Genomic DNA, 26,714 nt, shown 5'->3' with positions numbered 1-26,714 from the left:
GGAAAGAAACTTGCATCAACTATGGTTTTTAGAGAGACTTGACTAAGAATATAAAGATAAACACCTGCCAACACTTTTCAAGCAGTTACAGATTTCTTCCTTCTAAATAGATTAAAAAAAATGTTAACCATTGTAAGAACTCCGTCAGTTTTAAATGGTTTGTCTCAATCCCCTGACTGCCATTGAGGTATTTCAGAAAACTACGTATACAGTACCTCTCAGGGCTGGACTCCTCCTACTTAATGAGCAGCTCTTTTCTTTTAGCGCTTAGAAGCTGCTCAGCTATCAGTTATCCACTTGCCGACCAGCCGCCGCAGTTTTACAGTGGCAGGTCGGTTCTATTACGCAAAATGACGTACCTGTACGTGACTTCATGTAACAGCTAGTGGAGGCGTGCGCGCCGCCGGAGGCACGCACATGTGCTGATTGGTCAGAGGGGGAGTGATCAGTGGGTCTGGCGGATGTGATGATCGCCGGCCACCCGCAATTGCTCCCCATGGAGACAGAATGGCGATCTGCCGATGTAAACAAGACAGACCGCTGTTCTGTCAGAGATGAACACAAGGATCCTAAGTTCCTCCTATTTAATAACACAGGTCACTGTGTTCATCCAGGGAGTACAACCCCCATTCAGTTAGAAAGCACTCCCTAGGAGCACACTTAACCCTTTGATCGCCCCTTGTGTTAACCCCTTCCCTGCCAGTGTCATAAGTACAGTAACAGCGCATATTGTTAGCACTGAAAACTGAATCTGTGTCACTGGTCTCCTCAAAAGTGTTGAAAGTGTGAAGTTATATTGTTGCATAGTTACATAGTAGGTGAGGTTGAATAAAGACAATAGTCCATCCAGTTCAACCTGTGTAGGTGTGTGTGGCCGTAATCACCTCCAATACCCCTGAATGTTTTGATCCTTGAGGTGTACATCCAAGAGTCTTTTAAAAGTAGCCATACTCCCCACAGTAACTACCATTTGTGGTAGAGAATTCCACAGTCTAGTAGCCCTTACTGTAAAGAACCCCCTGTGTAGCCTAAAGTTAAAACGCTTCTCCTCTAATCGCATTGTATGGCCTCATGTCCTCATGCATTCCTTGTGACTGAATAGTTTTTTTCTATGTTGATATCACAGTTGAGATATTTATAAACCGCTATCATGTCCCCTCTCAGGCGTCTCCTCTCCAGGAAAAATAAATCAAGCGCTTGCAAGCGCTCTTTAAAATTAGGGTCCTCCAAACCCCTAATCAGTTTAGTTAACCTTCTCTGGACTCTTTCCAGCTCCAACACATCCCTTCTGAGGACTGGCGACCAGAACTGGACAGAATACTCCAGATGTGGTCGGACCAGTGTTTTATAAAGTGGTAGGATTATAGTTTTATCTCTGGAAAACATCCCCTTCTTTATGCATGCTAATATTCTGCCGGCTTTGGCAGCTGCAGCTTGACATTGCATTCTATTGCTAAGTCTATCTTCTACTAAGACCCCCAGATCTTTCTCTATTTTTGATTCCCCCAGAGGTTCCCCCCCTAAAGTGTATTGTGCTTTTATGTTTTTTGTCCCCAAATGCATTACCTTACACTTCTCCACATTAAACCTCATTTGCCATGTAGTTGCCCACTCTGCGATTTTGTTCAGGTCATTCTGTAAGATTTCTGCCACACTATGTGAAGGTATTGCCCTGCTTAATTTTGTGTCATCTGCAAAAACTGAAATTGAGCTACTGATCCCGTCCTCAATGCTATTTATAAATAAATTGAACAAGATTGGTTCCAAGTGTCCGATCTGTCTGCCGCAATGTCATAGTCCTGCTAAAAATTGCTGATCGCCACCATTACTAGTAAAAAATAAATAAATAAATAAAAAAGACATAAATCTATCCCCTAGTTTGTAGATGCGATAAGTTTTGCGCAAACCAATCAATATACACTTATTGGGATTTTTTTTTACCAAAAATATGTGGCAGAATACATATTGACCTAAATTGATGAAAAAATTAGATTTTTTTATTGGGAATGTTTTATAGCAGGAAGTAAAAATATATATATATATATATATATATCTTTTCAGATTTATCGCTCTTTTTTAGTTTATAGCGCAAAAAATAAAAAAAATACAGAGGTGATCAAATACCACCAAAAGAAAGCTTTATTTGTGGGAAAAAAAGGAAATCAATTTTATTTTGGTACAGCTTTGGACGACTGCGCAACTGTCAGTTAAAATAACGCAGTGCCATATCACAAAATTGACCTTTTCATTAAGGGGTAAAACCTTTAGGTCCTTAGGTGGTTAATTACCAGTCACTCCTTGTTACCACAGTGACTCACCAGGTTACCATTTACCTGCCTCATTAGTTCAGCCTAGAGCCAGCCCCTTTTTGCTATTTAAGCAGTTTAGCTCATTTCATCCTTGCCCTTGCGTGGTCTGTGCTCTCTAAGTGTGGTCCTTCATGTGCTCCTGTGTATGACTTTGCCTGACTGACTTCCCTTCTGGTTCCTGTTTCCAATTTTTGCTCCTGACTACGCTGGCTTCTGTTTTCCTGACCCCGGCTAGTCTGATTACCCGCTCTGGCATCCAAACCCTGGCTTCTGCTTCTTGACAACGTTCAACGTTATGTGCCATGAGATTAAGTTGATGATACTGGAGTTAATCTGTTTAGCCCCTTAAAATCCTTAAAAAAGAAAACTACAGCTACCAAATCTAAGGATTGATAAGCTGCAATAAATGTTTAGTTTTGTGTTTATTATTACTTTAAATAATGGCAGGTAAATAGACAGGTGTACATGTGAAGGATTTATATTTACCCACTTAAAGGAGTTGTAAAGGCAGAAGGTTTATTTTTTATCTTAATGCATTCTATGCATTAACCACTTGCCGACCACTGCACGACTATCTACGTCGGCGGTCAGCCCCTCACAGGCAAAGTGACGTAGGGCTACGTCGCTTGCTTGTGAGGGTCTAGGGAGCGAGTGCGCGCCCCCGGAGGCGCGCTCCCGCTCCCGCGTGGTCACGATGTCCGCCGGCCACTCTGCGATCAGCGGGGGAGAGGGAGAAAGTCAGGCGGCTTGTGTAAACAAGCCACCTGTCATTCTCCTCGGTGTAAAAACACTGATCACACGGATCTATATGTAGATCCGTTGATCAGTGTCCTTACTGCTCAAGCCACAGCCAATCACAGTAGAAAGCACGACCCTAGGGACACACACAGCCCCTCCCTCTCAAATAAAGTTAACCCCTTCACTACCAGTGTATTTTTACAGTAACAGTGCATATGTATAGCACTGATTACTGCAGTAATGTCACTGGTAACCCCAAAAGTGTCAAAAATGTCAGTCAAGGGTCCGATCTGTCCGCCGCAATGTCGCAGTACCGCAAAAAAAATCGCAGATCGCCGCCATTACGCGTTAAAAAAAAAAACAACAAAAATGACAAAAATCTTTCCCTTTGTTAGTAAACGCGATAACTTTTACGCAAACCAATCAAAATACGCTTTTTGCGATTTTTTTTTTTACCAAACATAGGTAGCATAAAACAAATTGGCCGAAAATGTTAAAAAATTTTGATTTTTACATTTTTTTTGGGGGGAATTTCATATAAAAAAAAGTGAAAAATATTGCTATTTTTGCAAAATGTACGCTCTTTTTTTGTTTATAGCGCATGATCAAAAAATCGCACAGCTGATCAAATACCACCAAAAGAAAGCTCTGTTTGTGGGAAAAAAGGGACGCCAAATTCGTTTAGGTACAGCGTCGCACGACCGCGCAATTGTCCATTAAAGTCACGCAGTCCCGAATCGCAAAATACCCCCTGGTCAGGAAGGGGGTAAAATCTTCCGGGGCTTAAGTGGTTAAGATAAAAGGCCTTCTGTGTGCAGCAGCCCCCCTAACACTTACGTGAGGTCCCTCTCTGTCCAGCAATGTCCACAAGTGTCTCAGCCAATTGAGATTCTCCTTCCTGATTGGCTGAGACACAGCAGTGGCGCCATTGGCTCCCGCTGCTGTCAAAGTCAGCTAGCATCAATCAGGGGAAAAAGGGGACAGGGCCGGGTCAGGGCTCCGTGTCTGATTGGACACAGGGAGCTGTGACTCAGCTCGGGTGCCCCCATAGCAAGCTATATAAAACTGTGGGTACCCTGCGCTTGTGGATAAAGTGCTAAATAAGTGCTAATCAGTGTACTGATTTTATAAAGCTGCTAGCTGCAGTGAAAAAGTGCTGGTGCTCTTTTGATATGTGAAACAGTGATTGCAGCGCTGCTTATAATTGTATAAATAAATAAATATGTAAATCAAATCACAAACTTCAAAGAAAATGCATTAAATAATATATAATAAATGTCCATTAATCCATCATTGCGATGTGGAAAATCCTTTCATTTGTGATCATACAAGTGCTTGAATGTGAAATCCGTGCTTTATTCTGGGTTTCCCCCTTTGGTTATCTACTCACCGCCAAGTAGCTGATTTTAGGCATAAAGGAGCTGCTATGCTATAACTTCTCCACTTGCAGTACGGTCTCTTGCTGTGAATGAAGATCCATCCCCGATTTCCTCATAAGAAAAAGCCGATCATAGTGAAGATCGTTTTTGTAAAGCATTTATTCAAGAAATCTTAGGGGTATATACTCACAAACAACTTTAAAAACATGCAGAATATGTACAGAGCGGCACGGCGGCTAGCTGCTCCCGCAGCAGACAGTTCCCCGGCCGGAGGTCATGTGGTACTCGCTCGACCAATCGCTAGACGCGTTTCGCTGTAAGACACAGCGTCATCTGTAGCTACAGATCATGTACATATTCTGCATGTTTTTAAAGTTGTTTGTGAGTATATACCCCTAAGATTTCTTGAATAAATGCTTTACAAAAACGATCTTCACTATGATCGGCTTTTTCTTATGAGGAAATCGGGGATGGATCTTCATTCACAGCAAGAGACCGTACTGCAAGTGGAGAAGTTATAGCATAGCAGCTCCTTTATGCCTAAAATCAGCTACTTGGCGGTGAGTAGATAACCAAAGGGGGAAACCCCGAATAAAGCACGGATTTCACATTCAAGCACTTGTATGATCACAAATGAAAGGATTTTCCACATCGCAATGATGGATTAATGGACATTTATTATATATTATTTAATGCATTTTCTTTGAGGTTTGTGATTTGATTTACATATTTATTTATCTATACAATTATAAGCAGCGCTGCAATCACTGTTTCACCCATAGCAAGCTGCTTGCTGTGAGGGCACTGAACAGGAGGGAGGGGCCAAGATAACAGACGAGGGACCCGAGAAGGGGAGGATGCAGGCTGCTCTGTGCAAAACCACTGCAGCAGAGCAGGTAAGTATAATGTTATAGAAAAAAAAACAAGACTTTACAATCACTTTAATTACCTTTTAATCACGTTGTCTGAGCATTACTCGTCTTGAGATTTAGGGTTCACCTGAAATCTGATGGTTACTGTCTAATGAATATCTTGACCTCACATGCCATCTACCAATTTCTGAGGTTGCATTACAGACTCAGAACATAAAAATGTTAAAGTTAAAGGAGAAGTATAGACTTGTGATAACAAAACATTTGACCTCATCTAGATGGATGCATCATCTATCCAATGCTGCATCTGTCCCCTGCCACCTCTAAGACTAAGAACCGAGTGATCAAAGTCCGCTGATCACTCCGTTCTCAGCCTTCACAAGCACTGGGCTGCGAAGGGGGCAGAAGCGGCTGGCTCAGTCCCTCACCATCTCGCTGAGAGGCTGAGTCAGCCTCCGGTCCAGGCATGTGGGTGGAGAACGAAGTGCACTCCTGTGATCCCTGGGAGAAGTGCAGCCAAAATAGCTTTGGTTATACTTCTACTTTATTCCTCAACTCTATTCAAAAATGTATGGGGGGTTGTGATATTGGGAACCATCTACAAACCTCTGTCACGTTTTAAATTCTGTGTTCCCATTAAAGAGATTTTTGTGTCAGATTTTAAATGTGCCCCTATAGAGTAGGTTTCCCCTCTCTGCTCTGTCCGACATGTTTGTACCATCTGAACAAAACGTAAAGAGAAATCTCACTTATGGGGACACCGACAGCATTATTATATTGACTGAAGCAAAAACAGTGCACATTTTTTTCATTAATAAAATATAAAGAAACTATAGTAAAAGGCTGATAATTAATGTTTTATTTTTGACCTTTTTGCAGTGAGTGGTTTAATGATGTATAGGCTGATAATCAAAGCTTGTTCATTCTTTCTTATGTAGGGAACAGTCAATAAAGCATCTGCAGCAAATTAGGGAGATGGAGAAAACAGAGATGGATATTGAGAGGTCTTCCCTGGAATTAAAGGTGATCATTCAAATAATGTGTTTGCAATTGTGCTGAACTAGTTGTTATTTAGCTGTATAATATATAGCATAAGCAATATGACCACAACCATCTACTGTTATATGGTCCGGTTATTTACTGTAATTTGAAAATGTATGTAAAATAAATGATGTGACTGATACAAGTAACTGCAGTCCAGAAAGTACAAACAAATGTGGGGTTCCAGTGGGTCAACCTATGGCAAAATATAGATGTTAAAAAATTGTGACATGATATTTCTGTCAATGGCGCACATTGCAATACATGGAAAATAATAATAATAAGTGCAATCATGGTTTCAAATTGGAGGTCTCTTAAGGGGTTCTTATCCCCACCCATCAAGAAATGTAAATAACAATCTGTATATTATACTGTATGTGTAACTTGCTAACAGTCTAAATCATGAATTCTGAAATTCAGTTGGCGGAAATGCAACAACAGCATGGAAAAATGTCCTCTAATAACCTTGTGCAAGGAGCCCAGACCGGAGTGAAAAGCTGGAGTCCAAGAGTAGCCCAGCCTCCTGCAAGTTCACATAAATGTTCCCGCTGTGAAGTCTTCCTTCAGCAGGTGGAAAAAGCAATTAAAGGTAAGCCCGTCCTATGAGGGTGCCCATTCCAGACACTTTACAGAGTGCAAGATTTCACCAATGATAATAATATAAAGGGTGATGAATCCCTTTTCTGTTTGCAAAGGAAATTAAAGTATAACTAGAGGCAAAACGTTTTATTTTATTTTTTTTTTGACAGAGGGGAAATAGATTAGAACACCTGTTTTTATTGCTGTATGTGTCCTGTTGTGGAGATTCACCCTATGTGTCCGGTTTACCATTATCTTTGAATGTGAAACCAAATTTTAGGTTGTCCCCAGAAAAGTAAAAGAGGGGAAATCTTACAATGGGCACACTAGTTCTGGCGACCTGAGGGTCTCCAAGAGATTCCCTAATTTGTAGGAATTTCCTCTCACTTCCTGTTTGGTAATGGGGCAGGAAATGAAGGTAACTCTCCCCAATGAGACAAATAGGGCAACAAAAAAAAAAAAAAAGAAAAAGAAAAAACCTTACAGGGGTTATAACCCTTCTTTATTCTATCCAAAAAAAAAAAAAAATAAATAAAAAAAAAAAAGGTTTTGACTAAAGTTCTACTTTAGGCTGTCACTGCATCCGTGGCCACATTTGTCACAACTATACACTTGTTAAATAAAGGATAATACAGTGATGCTTCAAATTATCTATTTTATTTTTATGAGGTCAGAACCCCCCTTTTGCTAATGTCTTTACTTGTGTTTGCTCTATTCCTACCCCCTCTGCTTTTCTTTTTGCCCACATCTGCTACTATGCCTTGGTTATGGTTATAAAATGTTTGTTAGTGCCATATCCAAAATACCAGTAAACCTGTAAGAGGAAGCAACACCCTATAACCAATGGTAAACATATTTAATTGTTAAATGACATCTTGTACAGTTTATTTCCAATTATTAGGTTTACTATATATAAAGTATGGTAAAATATGTAGTCAATAATATGTTCATTACAATGTGGTTAGATAAAACTTATTACTTGTGTTTTTAATCAGGATGTCAGGAGCGCAATGTGGAATTACAAGAAGAGAAAAACCAAACTCTTGTCTGTCTTTACCAACTGCAAGATGTTCTAAAGGTGACCACTGTCAAATGATAATATACCAATCAAATCTGTTTAAAGACATAGGAGATGTGGGGGTCAGTTTCAGAACGTAATCAATATTGAACACATTAGCATGGTATGATTTTATTCCTATTTTTAGAATCATGCAAAACTCAAAAAATATAGCAGTGTACCATCACAAATTTGTTTATACAATATTCAGAGACCATGACATTGCATCACCACATACCACAGATGTAGCTCTGCACGTTGTAGCATAATGTTTTACAGCCTAGGCTTCATTGATCATATATATGCATAAATCAGGTAGAAACCAACTATTGGTGCTTTTTGTTATGCTTATGGGTGGAATTATGTCATTGGTGGCTATAACTCTAATGATACATAATGTCTTAGTCATATTTATCTGATTCTTCTTGTCATACCTTATATCCTGAAATATTTGAATGAAAAAGTATTGAAAGTGAAAACATAAATATTTGTTGTCAAATGATTCCCTTGAACAAAACTTGTTACAATGTTGGACAATTCAAACTCAGCATGTGACGAAAGCATGAAAGTCAGTGAAAATCATACAAACCCGATTCCAAAAAAGTTGGGTCACTGTACAAATTATGAATAAAAACAGAATGCAATGATGTGGAAGTTTCAAATTTCAATATTTTATTCAGAATACAACATAGATGACATAATAAATGTTTAAACTTAGAAAATGTATAATTTTAAGGGAAAAATAAGTTGATTTTAAATTTCATGGCATCAACACATCTCAAAAGTTGGGACAAGGCCATGTTTACCACTGTGTGTCATCCCCTCTTCTTTTTATAACAGTCTGCAAACGTCTGGGGACTGAGGAGACAAGTTGCTCAAGTTTAGGTATAGGAATGTTGTCCCATTCTTGTCTAGTACAGGCTTCTAGTTGCTCAACTGTCTTAGGTCTTCTTTGTCGCATCTTCCTCTTTATGATGCGCCAAATGTTTTCTATGGGTGAAAGATCTGGACTGCAGGCTGGCCATTTCAGTACCCAGATCCTTCTTCTACGCAGCCATGATGTTGTAATTGATGCAGTATGTGGTCTGGCATTGTCATGTTGGAAAATGCAAGGTATTCCCTGTAAGAGACGACGTCTGGATGGGAGCATATGTTGTTCTAGAACTTGGATATACCTGTCAGCATTGATGGTGCCTTTCCAGATGTGTAAGCTGCCCATGCCATACGCACTCATGCAACCCCATACCATCAGAGATGCAGGCTTCTGAACTGAGCGCTGATAACAACTTGGATTGTCCTTGTCCTCTTCAGTCCGGATGACACGGCATCCCAGTTTTCCAAAAAGAACTTCATATTTTGATTCGTCTGACCACAGAACAGTTTTTCACTTTGCCACAGTCCATTTTAAATGAGCCTTGGCCCAGAGAAAACGCCTGCGCTTCTGGATCATGTATAGATATGGCTTCTTTTTTGGCCTATATAGTTTTAGCCGGCAACAGCGAATGGCACGGTGGATTGTGTTCACCGACAATGTTTTCTGGAAGTATTCCTCAACCCATGTTGTGATTTCCATTACAGTAGCATTGCTGTATATGATGCAGTGCCGTCTAAGGGCCAAAGATCACGGGCATCCAGTATGGTTTTCTGGCCTTGACCCATATGCACAGAGAATGTTCCAGATTCTCTAAATCTTTGGATGATATTATGCACTGTAGATGATGATATCTCGCAGGTAGGAGTCCAGGACAATCTGGGCTCTAGCGATCACAGGATGATCACATTTAGTATAAATAACAATATAACAAGGCAAGTGGGGAACATAAGAACCCTAAACTTCAGAAGGGCAAACTTTCCAAAATTGTACTCATTGATGGAAAGGGTAAACTGGGACCAAACCCTGGGATCCCTGACCACAGAGGAAAAATGGGAATGCTTTAGGAACATATTAGGCAAAGGCATCTTGCAGTGCATTCCTATGGGAAATAAATTTAGAAGAGACAAAGCCAAACCTGGCTGGCTAAACCGTAGCGTCAAAAAACTTATTAGGGGAAAAAAATTGGCCTTCAAGAAGTATAAATCAGAGGGCACAGTATCGGCTTTCGAGCAATACAAGGAGGCAAATAAGAAAAGTAAACAAGAAATCAAGATGGCTAAAATCAACTTTGAGATACAAATAGCGGAGGATAGTAAAAAAAACCCAAAGAAATTCTTTAAATATATCAACAGCAAAAAAACTAGGGCAGAGCATATTGCACACATAATTAACAATGATGGGAGGATGGTTACAGAGGACACTGAAAAAGCAACCGTGCTGAATGCTTTTTTCTCGTCAGTCTTTACACAGGAAACGGAGGGGTACACTGACCATGACTGTTTGGTTAGTAGTAATACACAGGACTTGCCACTATGGCTAACAGAGGGTGAAATCAGGGAAAGGCTGGATAAACTCAACACAAACAAATCACCAGGCCCGGATGGCGTACATCCGAGAGTACTCAAGGAACTCAGTAAGGTTATATCCAGACCACTGTTCCTGATCTTTGCTGACAGTATTAGGACAGGAGATGTACCAGGGGATTGGAAGAAAGCTAACGTGATTCCGATATTCAAAAAGGGCCAGAGGCATATCCCGGGAAATTATAGGCCTGTCAGTTTGACATCAATAGTATGTAAACTTCTGGAGGGGATGATAAGGGACTATATCGTAGAGTTTGCTAAAGACAACAACATCATCAGCAGTAATCAGCACGGGTTTACAAATGGGCGTTCTTGTCAAACCAGTCTATTAACATTTTATGAGGAGGTGAGCTGTGAGCTAGATAGGGGGAGACCAGTGGATGTGGTGTACTTGGATTTCGCTAAGGCGTTTGATACAGTTCCCCACAAGCGCTTAATTTATAAAATAAGATCTGCAGGTATCGACAGCAGGGTTTGCTTTTGGATACGGAATTGGCTTAAAGGGCGTGTCCAAAGAGTGGTAATAAACAGCGCATACTCAGACTGGTCTGAGGTAGTAAGCGGGGTGCCCCAGGGCTCAGTCCTGGGACCAACCTTGTTCAATTCATTCATAAACAACATTGAGGTCGGGATCAGTAGTTCGATATCAGTTTTTGCAGATGACACAAAATTGGCCAGAGCAATAACTGCACAGCATGAAGCAGATATCCTACAGAATGACCTGGACAAAATTACAGAGTGGGCACGGACATGGCAAATGAGGTTTAACCACTTGCCGACTGCCTAACGCCGATCTACGTCGGCAGTCAGCCCCTCACAGGCAAAGTGACGTAGGGCTACGTCACTAGCTTGTGAGGGTCTAGGGAGCGAGCGCGCGCCCCCGGAGGCGCGCTCCCGCTCCCGCGTGGTCACGGACCCCCCCGCGCGTGTGACCGGCGGACCCGATGTCCGCCGGTCACTCGGCGATCGGCGGGGGAGAGGGAGAATGTCAGGCAGCCTGTGTAAACAAGCTGCCTGTCATTCTCCTTGCTGTTAGGATACTGATCACTCGGATCTAGTATGTAGATCCGTTGATCAGTGTCCATACAGCTCAAGCCCCAGCCAATCACAGTAGAAAGCACGCCCCTAGGGACACACACAGCCCCTCCCTCCCAAATAAAGTTAACCCCTTCACTACCAGTGCATTTTTACAGTAACAGTGCATATATATAGCACTGATTACTGTAGAAATGTCACTGGTAACCCCAAAAGTGTCAAAAATGTCAGTCAAGGGTCCGATCTGTCCGCCCCAATGTTGCAGTACCGCAAAAAAAATCGCAGATCGCCGCCATTACACGTTAAAAAAAAAAACAACAAAAATGACAGAAATCTTTCCCTTTGTTAGTAAACGCGATAACTTTTGCGCAAACTAATCAAAATACGCTTTTTGCGATTTTTTTTACCAAACATAGGTAGCATAAAACAAATTGGCCGAAAAAGTGTAAAAATTTTGATTTTTAAATTTTTTTTTTGGGGAATTTCATATAAAAAAATTTGAAAAATATTGCTATTTTTGCAAAATTGACGCTCTTTTTTTGTTTATTGCGCGTGAACAAAAAATCGCACAGGTGATCAAATACCACCAAAAGAAAGCTCTGTTTGTGGGAAAAAAAGGACGCCAAATTCGTCTAGGTACAGCGTCGCACGACCGCGCAATTGTCCGTTAAAGTCATGCAGTGCCGAATCGCAAAATACCCCCTGGTCGGAATGGGGGTAAAATCTTCTGGGGGTTAAGTGGTTAACGCGGAGAAGTGTAAGGTTTTGCACTTGGGGACTAAAAACATAAAAGCACAATACACGTTAGGAGGGGAACCCTTGGGGGAATCAAAAATGGAGAAGGATCTGGGAGTCTTGGTTGATGATAGATTAGGCAACAGCATGCAATGTCAAGCGGCAGCTGCCAAAGCCAGCAGAATATTGGCATGCATAAAGAAAGGGATGTATTCCAGAGATAAGACTATAATCCTTCCACTTTATAAAACTCTGGTCCGACCGCATCTGGAGTATTCTGTCCAGTTCTGGTCGCCAGTCCTCAGGAGGGATGTGTTGGAGCTGGAGAAAGTCCAGAGAAGGGCAACTAAACTAATTAGGGGATTGGAGGACCTTGACTATGAAGAGCGTCTACAATCGCTCAATTTATTCTCCCTGGAGAAGAGACGTCTGAGGGGGGACATGATAGCAATTTATAAATATCTTAATGGGGATCCCAGCTTAGAAAAAAAGCTGTTCAGTAGAAGGGATTGCATGAGGACTCGAGGGCATACAATGCGATTAGAGGAGAAGCGTTTTAACCTCAGGCAACGTGGGGGGTTCTTTACTGTTAGGGCTACAAGATTGTGGAATTCTCTACCACAAGAGGTGGTTTCTGCGGGTAGTATGGTGGCTTTCAAAAGACTCTTAGACTTACATCTCAAGGATCAGAACATTCAGGGGTATGTGAGATGATTACAGCCACACACACCTACACAGGTTGAACTGGATGGACTATTGTCTTTATTCAACCTCACCTACTATGTAACTATGTAACTATGTAACTTCAAACTCTTTCTAATTTTTCTCTGAGAAACTCCTTTCTGATATTGCTCCACTATTTTTCACAGCAGCATTAGGGGAATTGGTGATCCTCGGCCCATCTTGACTTCTGAGAGACACTGCCACTCTGAGAGGCTCTTTTTATACCCAATCATGTTGCTAATTGACCTAATAGGTTGCAAATTGGTCCTCCAGCTGTTCCTTATATGTACATTTAACTTTTCCGGCCTCTTATTGCTACCTGACCCAACTTTTTTGGAATATGTAGCTCTCATGAAATCCAAAATGAGCCAATATTTGGCATGACATTTCAATGTCTCACTTTCAACATTTGATATGTTATTCATATTATATTGTGAATAAAATATAAGTTTATGAGATTTGTAAATTAGTCCATTCCTTTTTTACTCACAATTTGTAGAGTGTCCCAACTTTTTTGGAATTGGGTTTCTACATCAAAACAATCAGTAGATCCACAGATATATACAGGTGCATCTCACAAAATTAGAATTTTATCAAAAAGTTAATTTATTTCAGTCATTCAATTCAAAAAGTGAAACTCATATATTTTATATAGATGCGTTACACACAGAGTGATATAGTTCAAGCATTTCTTTCTTTTCATTTTTATGAATATGGCTTACAGCTAGTGAAAACCCAAAATTTATTATCTCAGAAAATTTGAATTTTACATAAGACCAAAAAAAAAATGTTTTTAATACAAAAATGTTGGCTTACTGAAAAGTACTGTATTTTCCGGCATATAAGACGACCCCCCCTAATTTTCAAGTTAAAACATAGGTTTTGGGCTATACTCGCCGTATAAGACTATCCCCCTTCTGAAGCAAGGCAACACCATTGAAAAACATCAGATTTCTCATAGATCTCCAAGGTACCCTAGTACTGTAATACATGTAATCTCTCATAATATCTCCAAGGTACCCTAAGTATAAGTATTACCAGTAGATGTAATCTCAAGACGCTGGCTGTGTGGGAATCCTGTACCGGTATACCGTATGTACCGTAGCTTCGGCTACATACAGTATACCGCGCTGAGCCAATCACAGTGAGTGATGTATTCTATTATTGAATGCAAAGCCTGCTCGGATTGGCAGAGTCAGAGAGGCGGGCTGATGTTACTCCGCCAATCCGAGCAGGCTTTGCATTCAATAATAGAAAACATCGCTCTCCCTGATTGGCTTAGCGCGGTGCACTGTATGTAGCCGAAGCTACGGTACATACGGTATACCGGTACAGGATTCCCACACAGCCAGCGTCTTGAGAGATTACATCTACCGGTAATACTTATACTTAGGTTACCTTGGAGATATTATACTCGGCGGATAAGACGACCCCCCATTTTTGGGGGATTATTTTGAGGTTCAAAAGTAGTCTTATACGCCAGAAAATACAGTATGTCCATGTACAGTATAGTACTATGCACTCAGTACTTGGTCGGGGCTCCTTTTGCTTGAATTACTGCTTTAATGTGGCATGGCATGGTGGCGATCAGCCTGTGGCACTGCTGAGGTGTTATGAAAGCCCAGATTGCTTTGATGGCGGCCTTCAGCTCGTCTACATTGTTGGGTCTGGTGTCCCTCATCTTTCTCTTGACAATACCCCACAATTCTCTACAGGGTTTAGGTCAGGGGGGTTTTCTGACCAATCAAGCACAGTGATACCATAATTATTAAACCAGATATTGGTACTTTTGGCAGTGTGGGAAAGTGCCAAGTCCTGCTGGAAAATGAAATCAGCCTTTCCATAAAGCTGGTGAGCAGAGGGGAGCATAAAGTGCTCTAGAATTTCCTGGTAGAAGACTTTGCTGACTTTAGACTTGATAAAACACAGTGGACAAACATCAGATGACATAGCTCCCCAAATCATCACTGAATTCGGAACATTTTGCATTCAATTTGGAAATTAAGGTCCCAGAGTCTGGAGGAAGAGTGGAGAGGCACAGAATCCAAGTTGCATGAGGTCCAGTGTGAAGTTTCCACAGTCTGTTATGATTTGGGGAGCCATGTTATCTGCTGTATTGGTCCACTTTTTTTTTATGAGGTACAAAGTCAGCGCAGCCCTCTACCTGGAAATTCTAGAACACTTCATGTTTCCCTCTGCTGACCAGCTTTATGGAGATTCTGATTTCATTTTCCAGCCGGAATTGGCACCTTCCCACACTGCCAAAAGTACAATACCTGGTTTAATGATCATGGTATCACTGTGCTTGATTGCCCAGCAAACTCACCTGACCTAAACCCCATAGAAAATCTGTGGGGTATTATCAAGAGGAAGATGATACCAGACCCAACAATGCAGACGAGCTGAAAGCAACTATCAAAGAAACCTTGGCTTCCATAACACCTAAGCAGTGCCACAGGCTGATCGCCTACATGCCACGCTGCATTGATGCAGTAATTCATGCAAAAGGAGCAACAACCAAGTATTGATATAGTGCATACTATATCATTCATAGACTTACTTTTCAGTAGGCCAACATTTCTGTATTAAAAATCCTTTTTTTTATTGGTCTTATGCAGGGCCGGACTGGCCTACTGGTATACTGGGAAATTTCCCGGTAGGCCGGCAAGTCCCCCCAGCCCTGGGGCTGCTAACACCTGAAAAAAAAATGTCCGCGGCCGGCCCAACATGCGCACTGCGCATGCGCCGCTGACGCTCGGGAAAGCCCGTAAGTGTTCGCCTATTCCCGTGCAGACAGTGCATGTGCGGTGACGTGTTGGCGCCGGGCGGCGCCATTTTTAAATGTAAAGCGTCTTTTGTCCAAAAGGTAAGCGAGACTTCTCCTCAGGAGATGCAGTGCATCTCTTGTACCATGTCCACAGCACTGCATCTCCTGCACTATGCCTGCAGCTCTGCATCTCTTGTACCATGTCCACAGCCCTGCATCTCTTGTACCATGTCCACAGTTCTGCATCTCTTGTACCATGTCCACAGCCCTGCATCTCCAGTACCATGTCCGTAGCCCCTGCACCAAGCCGGCAACCCTGCATCTCCTGTACTATGCCCACAGCCCTGCATCTCCTGTACCATGTCTGCAGCACCTGCACCATGCCCACAGGCCCTGCATCTCTTGAACCATGCCCACAGCCCCTGCATCTCCTGCACTATGCCAGCAGCCCCTGCATCTCCTGCACTATGCCCGCAGCCCCTGCATCTCCTGCACCATGTCCGCAGCCCTTGCATCTCCTGCACTATGCCCAGAGCCCCTGCATCCCCTGCACAATGCCTGCATCTGCTGCACCATGTCCGCAGCCCCTGCATCTCCTGCACCATGTCCTCAGCCCCTGCATCTCCTGCACCATGTCCGCAGCCCCTACATATTCTGCACCATGTCCGCAGCCCCTGCATCTCGTGCACCATGTCCGCAGCCCCTGCATCTCGTGCACCATGTCCGCAGCCCCTGCATCTCGTGCACCATGTCCACAGCCCCTGCATCTCCTGTACCATGCCCGCAGCCCCTGCATCTCCTGTACCATATTCGCAGCCCCTGCATCTCCTGTACCATGTCCGCAGCCTCTGACATCTCCTGTACCATGCCCACACAGCCTCTGCATCTCCTGTACCATGTTCGCACTTTTACCACTTTTAACCGGAATTTGCTTATACAGTGCCTTGCAAAAGTATTCGGCCCCCTTGAACTTTGCAACCTTTTGCCACATTTCAGGCTTCAAACATAAAGATATAAAACTGTAATTTTTTGTGAAGAATCAACAACAAGTGGAACACAATCATGAAGTGGAACGAAATTTATTGGATATTTCAAACTTTGTTAACAAATAAAAAAAACTGAAAAATTGGGTGTGCAAAATGATTCAGCCCCTTTACTTTCAGTGCAGCAAACTCTCTCCAGAAGTTCAGTGAGGATCTCTGAATGATCCAATGTTGACCTAAATGACTAATGATGATAAATAGAAACCACCTGTGTGTAATCAAGTGTCCGTATAAATGCACCTGCACTGTGATAGTCTCAGAGGTCCGTTTAAAGCGCAGAGAGCATCATGAAGAACAAGGAACACACCAGGCAGGTCAGAGATACTGTTGTGGAGAAGTTTAAAGCCGTATTTGGATACAAAAAGATTTCCCAAGCTTTAAACATCCGAAGGAGCACTGTGCAAGCGATATTATTGAAATGGAAGGAGTATCAGACCACTGCAAATCTACGAAGACCTGGCCGTCCCTCTAAACTTTCAGCTCATACAAGGAGAAGACTGATCAGAGATGAGCCAAGAGGCCCATGATCACTTTGGATGAACTGCAGAGATCTACAGCTGAGGTGGGAGACTCTGTCCATAGGACAACAATCAGTCGTACACTGCACAAATCTGGCTTTTATGGAAGAAGAAAGCCATTTCTTAAAGATATCCATAAAAAGTGTTGTTTAAAGTTTGCCACAATCCACCTGGCAGACACACCAAACATGCGGAAGAAGGTGCTCTGCTCAGATGAAACCAAAATCGAACTTTTTGGCAACAATGCAAAACGTTATGTTTGGCGTAAAAGCAACACAGCTCATCACCCTGAACACACCATCCCCACTGTCAAACATGGTGGTGGCAGCATCATGGTTTGGGCCTGCTTTTCTTCAGCAGGGACAGGGAAGATGGTTAAAATTGATGGGAAGATGGATGGAGCCAAATACAGGACCATTCTGGAAGAAAACCTGATGGAGTCTGCAAAAGACCTGAGACTGGGACGGAGATTTGTCTTCCAACCAGACAATGATCCAAAACATAAAGCAAAATCTACAATGGAATGATTCACAAATAAACATATCCAGGTGTTAGAATGGCCAAGTCAAAGTCCAGACCTGAATCCAATCAAGAATCTGTGGAAAGAACTGAAAACTGCTGTTCACAAACGCTCTCCATCCAACCTCACTGAGCTCGAGCTGTTTTGCAAGGAGGAATGGGCAAAAATTTCAGTCTCTCGATGTGCAAAACTGATAGAGACTAGGGATGATCGAACTTTTGAAAAGTTCGGTTCGGCCAGAACATCCGAACTTCCCGAAAGTTCGGCCCAGATTTCAGAACCCCATTGAAATCAATGGGACCCGAACTTCGGTAATCAAAAAACACCATTTTTAAGCCCTAAAACCCAATAAATGCCCCTAAAAAGTCCCTAGGGTTCTGGGTCATGCCCCATTAACTATTAATCACACAAAAAAAGTTCTTAAAATTGTCATTTTTGATAAAAAAGCCAATTAATGAAAAAAAAAGAGAGAGATTTTTTGATTTTGACTTTGGATTTCTGGGGGGGTCTAAAAAGTGTACATGTGAAGTTTCAGCTCTGTAGCATGTCCAGAACCATGACAAAAAAAAAGATAATTTTTCAGTAGAACAGGGATGTGGGACCCTCCTTTTACACCTATATGATCTTTTTTTTCTGGTTCTGGACATGCTACAGAGCTGAAACTTCACAGGTACACCTTTTAGACCCCCCAGACACAAAATCACACAAAAAAAGTTCTTAAAAATTGTCATTTTTGATAAAAAAAAGCCAATTATTGAAAAATTTAAAAAAAAAAAGATTTTTTTTATTTTTACTTTGGATTTCGTATCTGGGGGGGTCTAAAAAGGTGTACCTGTGAAGTTTCAGCTCTGTAGCATGTCCAGAACCATAAAAAAAAGGATTGTTTGTATTAGAACACTTTCAGCTCAGGGGGTTGGCTTCTCTTCTCGGTTTTCACACCTTGCCGGTTTAAAAGCAGGCATTTTTTTGGGATCTTTGCAGTCAGGAAAAACATCTGAACTTGTGTATAGTGGTACTGTGCACAAGTTCAGATGTTTTGCCTGCCTCCAAAAACCCCCCAAAAATGCCAGCAAAAACACACCTGGGCATTTTTTTTTGACGCTAGCGTTTTTTTTGGCATTTTTTGGGGTTCTTTTGAGGCAGGCAAAACATCTGAACTTGTGTATAGTGGTATATATACACACATAATTATATGTATATAGACACCTAGCCATATATAGGTGTGATAGTAGCAGAAATATATTACTGTAAATGATTTAATTAGCGTAAGCATATATTTCTGCTACTATCACACCTATATATGTCTAGGTGTGTATATATATATATGTATGTGTGTATATACACCACTATACACAAGTTAAGATGTTTTGCCTGCCTCCAAAACCCCCCAAAAAATGCCAGCAAAAACACACCTGGGCATTTTTTTTTTGACGCTAGCCTTTTTTTGGCATTTTTGGGGTTCTTTTGAGGCAGGCAAAACATCTGAACTTGTGTATAGTGGTATATATACACACATAATTATATGTATATAGACACCTAGCCATTTATAGGTGTGATAGTAGCAGAAATATATTACTGTAAATGATTTCATTAGCGCAAGCATATATTTCTGCTACTATCACACCTATATATGTCTAGGGGTATATATACAGACATATATGTGTATATATACCCCCTATACACATGTTCAGATGTCATGTCTGACATCAAACATGTCCTCAAAAAAGCACTGGCAGTGGCAGCCCCTGCAGCATGAAAAATGCTTGGCTGGTGAGAAGCCATATTCCTGTTCCGAAGCAACTCAGAGAAATGATGATTTCTCTATAGCGGCCACCCTGCTATGGAAGGGTTTTGTCACCCTTCCATAGCAGTCACTGTCAGTTAACCCTATACTACACTACGGTCCCCTTACACTTAACACTTTCCCTACAGAAACTAAATTTTTGAAGCTAACTTAAGTGTAAAGGAGCACTCTAACTACACTAGATATCCCTTTCCTCACACTAAAAATAGCTAAATGACACTTTGTAACACATTAGAACAGAACAGCATTCCACTCTACAAGAATGCTAGGAATTTGGCGGGGGCGATCTTATATACTGGGGGGCGTATTCACTAATGATTGGTCTAGGAACCCCCTGGTCACTCCAATCACATTCCTAGCATTCTCCTGCCCCCTCAATTGGCTTTTGCTAATGGTTCTGGTCCAATCACGGGCTTTTAAAGCCCATTTCCTGAAGCATTGCATTTTGGTCGGTTCTGGTTGCCGAATTCCGAACTTTTTGGGCAAAAAGTTCTAAATTCGGTCGAACCTCGAACACCCAATGTTCGGGCCGAACCGATGGTGGACCCGAACCGTTCGATCATCCCTAATAGAGACATACTCCAAGCGACTTACAACTGTAATCGCAGCAAAAGGTGGCGCTACAAAGTATTAACTTAAGGGGGTTGAATAATTTTGCATGCCCAATTTTTCAGTTTTTTATTTGTTAAAAAAGTTTAAAATATCCAATAAATGTCTTTCCACTTCATGATTGGGTCCCACTTGTTGTCGATTCTTCACAAAAAAATTACCGTTTTATATCTTTATGTTTGAAGCCTGAAATGTGGCAAAAGGTCGAAAAGTTCAAGGGGGCCGAATACTTTCGCAAGGCACTGTATATATATATAAAATAAAGGTGCATGATAGTGACAATCAAAACAGAAGTACTAAAACACACTAGCAGCGCTAAAATTCATGAATAATAAATGAAGTGCAGTCCATTGGGATAATGTCCATATGTTCATATAATCATGCAATGTGCCTAGAAGCCGTGAATAGATATATTGCACTGGACCCTCCACCGCACCAACGTGCTCCCCCTAATGAGAGACACTCACCAGAAATCTGGTCATACAGGGACTTGTAATGCCAGCCTATCTCAGGCTCAGAAAAACGATATCCACAGGAATTTCCCAGGACAAACGGCCCTCGATCAGTCTCAATCGGATCAATTCATGTGGCCGACCCACAGGAGATTCCAATTACATCAGGGGTAGTACATGTGAAAATAATAGCTCACATAGGGCAATATTGCATGGCTAAAATCAGACTTTATTACCCACAACAGGATCCCCAATAGCTGATGCACTTACAATATATAAAACAAAGCAAGCTTGTCATATAATGGATGAGGCATAAACCTGCGTGTAGAGGCCAATCCCCGTGATGTCAGTTCGCCGCCGGTACCAGGCTGTAGCGAGCATCGGGTTCAGCATCAGACGCCTGGTCCAACCTCGTGACCACTTCTAGACGATGCTCGCTACAGCCTGGTACCGGCGGCGAACTGACATCACGGGGATTGGCCTCTACACGCAGGTTTATGCCTCATCCATTATATGACAAGCTTGCTTTGTTTTATATATTGTAAGTGCATCAGCTATTGGGGATCCTGTTGTGGGTAATAAAGTCTGATTTTAGCCATGCAATATTGCCCTATGTGAGCTATTATTTTCACATGTACTACCCCTGATGTAATTGGAATCTCCTGTGGGTCGGCCACATGAATTGATCCGATTGAGACTGATCGAGGGCCGTTTGTCCTGGGAAATTCCTGTGGATATCGTTTTTCTGAGCCTGAGATAGGCTGGCATTACAAGTCCCTGTATGACCAGATTTCTGGTGAGTGTCTCTCATTAGGGGGAGCACGTTGGTGCGGTGGAGGGTCCAGTGCAATATATCTATTCACGGCTTCTAGGCACATTGCATGATTATATGAACATATGGACATTATCCCAATGGACTGCACTTCATTTATTATTCATGAATTTTAGCGCTGCTAGTGTGTTTTAGTACTTCTGTTTTGATTGTCACTATCATGCACCTTTATTTTATGCGGTTATATTTATAGCAGCAGCTTTTAGATATATCATTTGTTTTAGCATTTTATATATCACTCTATATACTACAGGTACCTGGTAATTAGCGCCGGTTGAGTAAGTAATTGTAGTCCCCACTTGTGTCCGTTTCACTTGCTCCTTTTGGATAGCACTGTATATATATATATATATATATATATATATATATATATATATATATATATATATATATATACTATATACAGTATATATATATATATATATATATATATATATATATATATATATATATATATAGATATACACTATATGCTTTCATATCTGTCTTATCTATATATAATACACTCTTCAAATGTATTTTATGAACAAAAAAATAATGGCGCTATGCTGTTCGGTCAGTATAATAATGCTATGGGGCCAGGGCCGGACTGGGAATAAAATTCAGCCCTGGAAAAAATGTCATACCAGCCCCATAGCATTATTATACCGGCCCAAAAGTATAGCCCATTATTTCCTTGTTCATAAAAGGGAAAACCATGCATTTTAAAGCAAATTTGAAGAGTGTATTATACATAGATAAGATAGATATGAAAGCATATAGGGCTTTATATATAAAAGAGCAAATTCTAGTTAAAAGTGGTAAAAGTGCGGACATGGTAAAGGAGATGTCATAGGCTGTGTGGACATGGTACAGGACATGTCAGGGGCTGTGTGGACATGGTACAGGACATGTCAGGGGCTGTGTGGAAATGGTACAGGACATGCCAGGGGCTGTGTGGACATGGTACAGGACATGTCAGGGGCTGTGCGGACATGGTATAGGAGATGTCAGGGGGTATGGAGACATGGTATAGGAGATGTCAGGGGCTGTGCGGACATGGTACAGGAGATGTCATAGGCTGTGCCGACATGGTATAGGAGATGTCAGCGGCTGTGGAGACATGGTACAGGAGATGTCAGGGGCTGTGTGGACATGGTACAGGAGATGTCAGAGGCTGTGGAGACATGGTACAGGAGATGTCAGGAGCTGTGGAGACATGGTACAGGAGATGTCAGGGGCTGTGTGGACATGGTACAGGAGATGTCAGAGGCTGTGGAGACATGGTGCAGGAGATGTCAGGGGCTGTGGAGACATGGTGCAGGAGATGTCATAGGCTGTGCGGACATGGTACAGGAGATGTCAGAGGCTGTGCGGACATGGTACAGGAGATGTCAGAGGCTGTGCGGACATGGTACAGGAGATGTCAGAGGATGTGCGGACATGGTACAGGAGATGTCAGAGGCTGTGCGGACATGGTACAGGAGATGTCAGAGGCTGTGCGGACATGGTACAGGAGATGTCAGAGGCTGTGCGGACATGGTACAGGAGATGTCAGAGGCTGTGCGGACATGGTACAGGAGATGTCAGGGGCTGTGCGGACATGGTACAGGAGATGTCAGAGGTTGCAGACATGGTACAGGAGATGTCAGGGGCTGTGGAGACATGGTACAGGAGATGTCAGGGGCTGTGGAGACATGGTATAGGAGATGTCAGGGGCTGTGGAGACATGGTATAGGAGATGTCAGGGGCTGTGGAGACATGGTATAGGAGATGTCAGGGGCTGTGGAGACATGGTGCAGGAGATGTCAGGGGCTGTGGAGACATGGTACAGGAGATGTCAGAGGCTGTGCGTACATGGTACAGGAGATGTCAGAGGCTGTGCGGACATGGTACAGGAGATGTCAGAGGCTGTGCGGACATGGTACAGGATATGTCAGAGGCTGTGCGGACATGGTACAGGAGATGTCAGAGGCTGTGCGGACATGGTACAGGAGATGTCAGGGGCTGTGCGGACATGGTACAGGAGATGTCAGAGGTTGCAGACATGATGAGGGGGGTGGGATGAGTGGCAGCAGGGGTGGTGGTGAGGGGGGTGGAATCAGTGGAAGCGGTGGTGATGGTGAGGGGGGTGGGATAAGTGGCAGCAGGGGTGGTGGGATCGGTGGGAGCGGTGGTGGTGAGGGGGATGGGATCAGTGGCATCAGGGGTGGTGGTGAGGGGGTTGGGATCGTGGCAGCAGGGGTGGTGATGAGGGGGGTGGGATCAGTGGCAGCGGTGGTGGTGATGAGGGGGGTGGGATCGGTGGCAGTGGTGGTGAGGGGGGTGGGAATCGGTGGCAGTGGTGGCGATGGTGAGGGGGGTGGGAATCGGTGGTGGTGGTGGTGAGGGGGGTGGGAATCGGTGGCAGTGGTGGTGGTGGTGAGGGGGGTGGGAATCGGTGGCAGTGGTGGTGAGGGGGGTGGGAATAGGTGGCAGTGGTGGTGAGGGGGGTGGGAATAGGTGGCAGTGGTGGTGGTGGTGAGGGGGGTGGGAATCGGTGGCAGTGGTGGCGGTGATGAGGGGGGTGGGAATCGGTGGCAGTGGTGGCGGTGATGAGGGGGTGGGAATCGGTGGCAGTGGTTGTGGTGGTGAGGGGGGTGGGAATCGGTGGCAGTGGTGGTGAGGGGGGTGGGAATCGGTGGCAGTGGTGGTGAGGGGGGTGGGAATCGGTGGCAGTGGTGGCGGTGGTGAGGGGGGTGGGAATCGGTGGCAGTGGTGGTGGTGGTGGTGAGGGGGGTGGGAATCGGTGGCAGTGGTGGTGGTGGTGAGGGGGGTGGGAATAGGTGGCAGTGGTGGTGAGGGGGGTGGGAATAGGTGGCAGTGGTGGTGAGGGGGGTGGGAATAGGTGGCAGTGGTGGTGAGGGGGGTGGGAATCGGTGGCAGTGGTGGTGAGGGGGGTGGGAATCGTGGCAGTGGTGGTGAGGGGGGTGGGAATCGGTGGCAGTGGTGGTGTTGAGGGGAGATTGGTGGCAGTGGTGATGGGGGGTGCCATCCTCCCCACCGCCACTGCTTCCCCCCCATCCTATTAGGGAGAAGATCTGTGGTGGTCTGGTGGAGGTCGGAGGATGGGATCAATAATTGCACTGCAGTCTGCTAATTTTTTAGTACTAACTTGGTCAGACAGTCGGACTCGATTCCCCGGGTGCTGGGGTGCTGGGCTGGCGTCCGTGTAGTGGGTCCCTCGGCGCCGTCACCGTGACCGTCCGTCTTGCTGACAGTCACATGATCCACCGCCGGCCGGCGCCGCGCAGCCGCTCCCGCCAGATCTGACGTCATGCCGCTCATAGCGGCTGACATAGTACAGACTTCACCAGGGATACAGCGGCCATCACAGCGTGGCCGCGGGGCGGTCCCAATATCGGCCGCATCTTAAAGCGGCCACAATAGCGGCCGCGTCTTAAAGCGGCCACAATAGCGGCCACGTCTTAAAGCGGCCACAATTTTAAAGCGGCCCCAGGGCCGGCGACCCACCGGGAAATTTCCCGGTATCCCGGTAGGCCAGTCCGGCCCTGTATGGGGCTGGTATGAAATTATTTCCAGGGCTGAAGTTCATTCCCAGTCCGGCCCTGGTCTTATGTAGTATTCAAATTTTCTGAGATACTGAATTTTGGGTTTTCACTAGCTGTAAGCCATAATCATCAAAATGCTTGAAATGTATCACGCTGTGTGTAACGCATCTATATAAAAAATATATGAAGTTCACTTTATGAATTTAATTACTGAAGTAAATGACCTTTTTGATGATATTCTAATTTTATAAGATGCACCTTTATAGCTGAAGTCTTATGCAATTCAATAATCTATTCCCCCTTTCCCAAGCCTGCCCATTGGGCCCTCCCTTCCCATGCCTCCCTATTGTACCTGTTATGTGATGGCCACCTCCCTAACCAATTTGGAGGCTACATGAGCCGTATGGGCCAAAGCAATTTAACAGGAAATGTCAGGATTTGTATATACACGTTGGCTGCTCTGCTGATGACATCTAGTTTTCAAAGGTAATACATGTTTATTCATTAATCTCTTTGTTTTTTATATGCTCTGTTAAAAAATGTTCAGGGGTGTGATAGGTTTACCTTAAATTCGATGTAGACACAAGGATGGTAATATTTGGGAATATTCCATACACGATAAGATTTTTTTTCCTCCATGCATATACGTAAGCACATAAAAATTCACGTGAGAATACTACATTCTCATGAAATGTACACTTGAATCACAGTCTAATTTGTATGGATAACTTACACTATTTTGTTTTGTCAGCTGACTATTTTCTGTTATCTCAATAGAATCTCTCAAAGCAAACTAAAATAAATGAACAGGTAGTCCAAAATCTTGAAGTGGACAATGAGGTTCTTAAACAGCAGCACAGACTGGTAACTGAACAGGTAAGAATTTCCAAAGCCACACTAAGATGCTTATCATGAAATATAACTGCTATACTTAAAGCAGGAAATCTGTTTAAGGCTTTACTAGTGCCATTACATGTCAAACAATAATTATAAGTCTAAATACAGACAAAGTTAATCCTCAAGAAAATATATTTTTTAACGTTTAATACCACTTGGAGTTTAAAGCTGAACTCCAGGACTTAGAAATGTTCTCTTGCAGAAGGGCCCCCGTGCTGCGAGGATGAAATGCTTGTTTAGTATAGGGGTACATCAGTAAGGAGTGATAATTACCTTATTACTTACTTTAGCAGGATCCGCCCAGCCACGAGACTGTTCCAGGACTGCCATCTCTTGAGGGTGCTTCAGGCCTCAATTGCATGCTTGCCTCCTCTACCTATCCATTATACTGCAAGTGCTTCCATTGTGGAGGCTCTCAAAATTTAGAGTTTGGACTACAGAAAATTGGGTTCCTTGACAGGACCTGTACCTTACGCATGTTTTTGCAAATGTGTGCACACTAAACCCGTTTTTAACGCATATTGTTAGGATAATTTGGTTGGTTGCAGGCTAGATGGTAAGTTGAGCTTGGAAATTTCTTTGGTTTTGTTTGACATGCGTCACCCTTCCATGGCTCCTTGCTGTAGAAGGCAGTGGCCACTTGTTTGTAGTATTAATAACCTTGCACTGCATATGGTAACGCCGAGGGAACACCCACAGCACATAACTTCAGGCAGAGGTAATGGAACATGGGATAGGATAGGTAATAAACCTTATCTCTGTATCCCTAGAATTTAACCCTTGCGGTGCCAGGGGTGTGGGCTGACAAAAAGGGTAG

The 26,714-nt window shown here is 43.2% G+C and overlaps 1 protein-coding gene across 2 annotated transcripts in view; it reads left to right on the top strand.

Annotated features, from left to right (window-relative positions):
- The window catches only part of LOC309552066 (uncharacterized protein), a 126,820-nt gene that overhangs the window by 70,743 nt on the left and 29,363 nt on the right, over nt 1–26,714 (top strand). For both annotated transcript variants that reach the window (XM_082252834.1, XM_082252833.1), the window contains exons 23-26: nt 6,237–6,321; nt 6,760–6,928; nt 7,914–7,996; nt 25,778–25,876. In XM_082252834.1, coding sequence (XP_082108960.1) covers nt 6,237–6,321; nt 6,760–6,928; nt 7,914–7,996; nt 25,778–25,876 — 436 coding nt within the window. The remainder of the gene's footprint in view (nt 1–6,236; nt 6,322–6,759; nt 6,929–7,913; nt 7,997–25,777; nt 25,877–26,714) is intronic.

Source organism: Pelophylax lessonae (genome assembly GCF_965119305.1).
Source record: "Pelophylax lessonae genome assembly, chromosome: 4".
NCBI lineage: Eukaryota > Metazoa > Chordata > Amphibia > Anura > Ranidae > Pelophylax > Pelophylax lessonae.
Note: the sequence above shows the minus strand (reverse complement) of the source record. Positions and strands in the feature narration are given on the sequence as shown.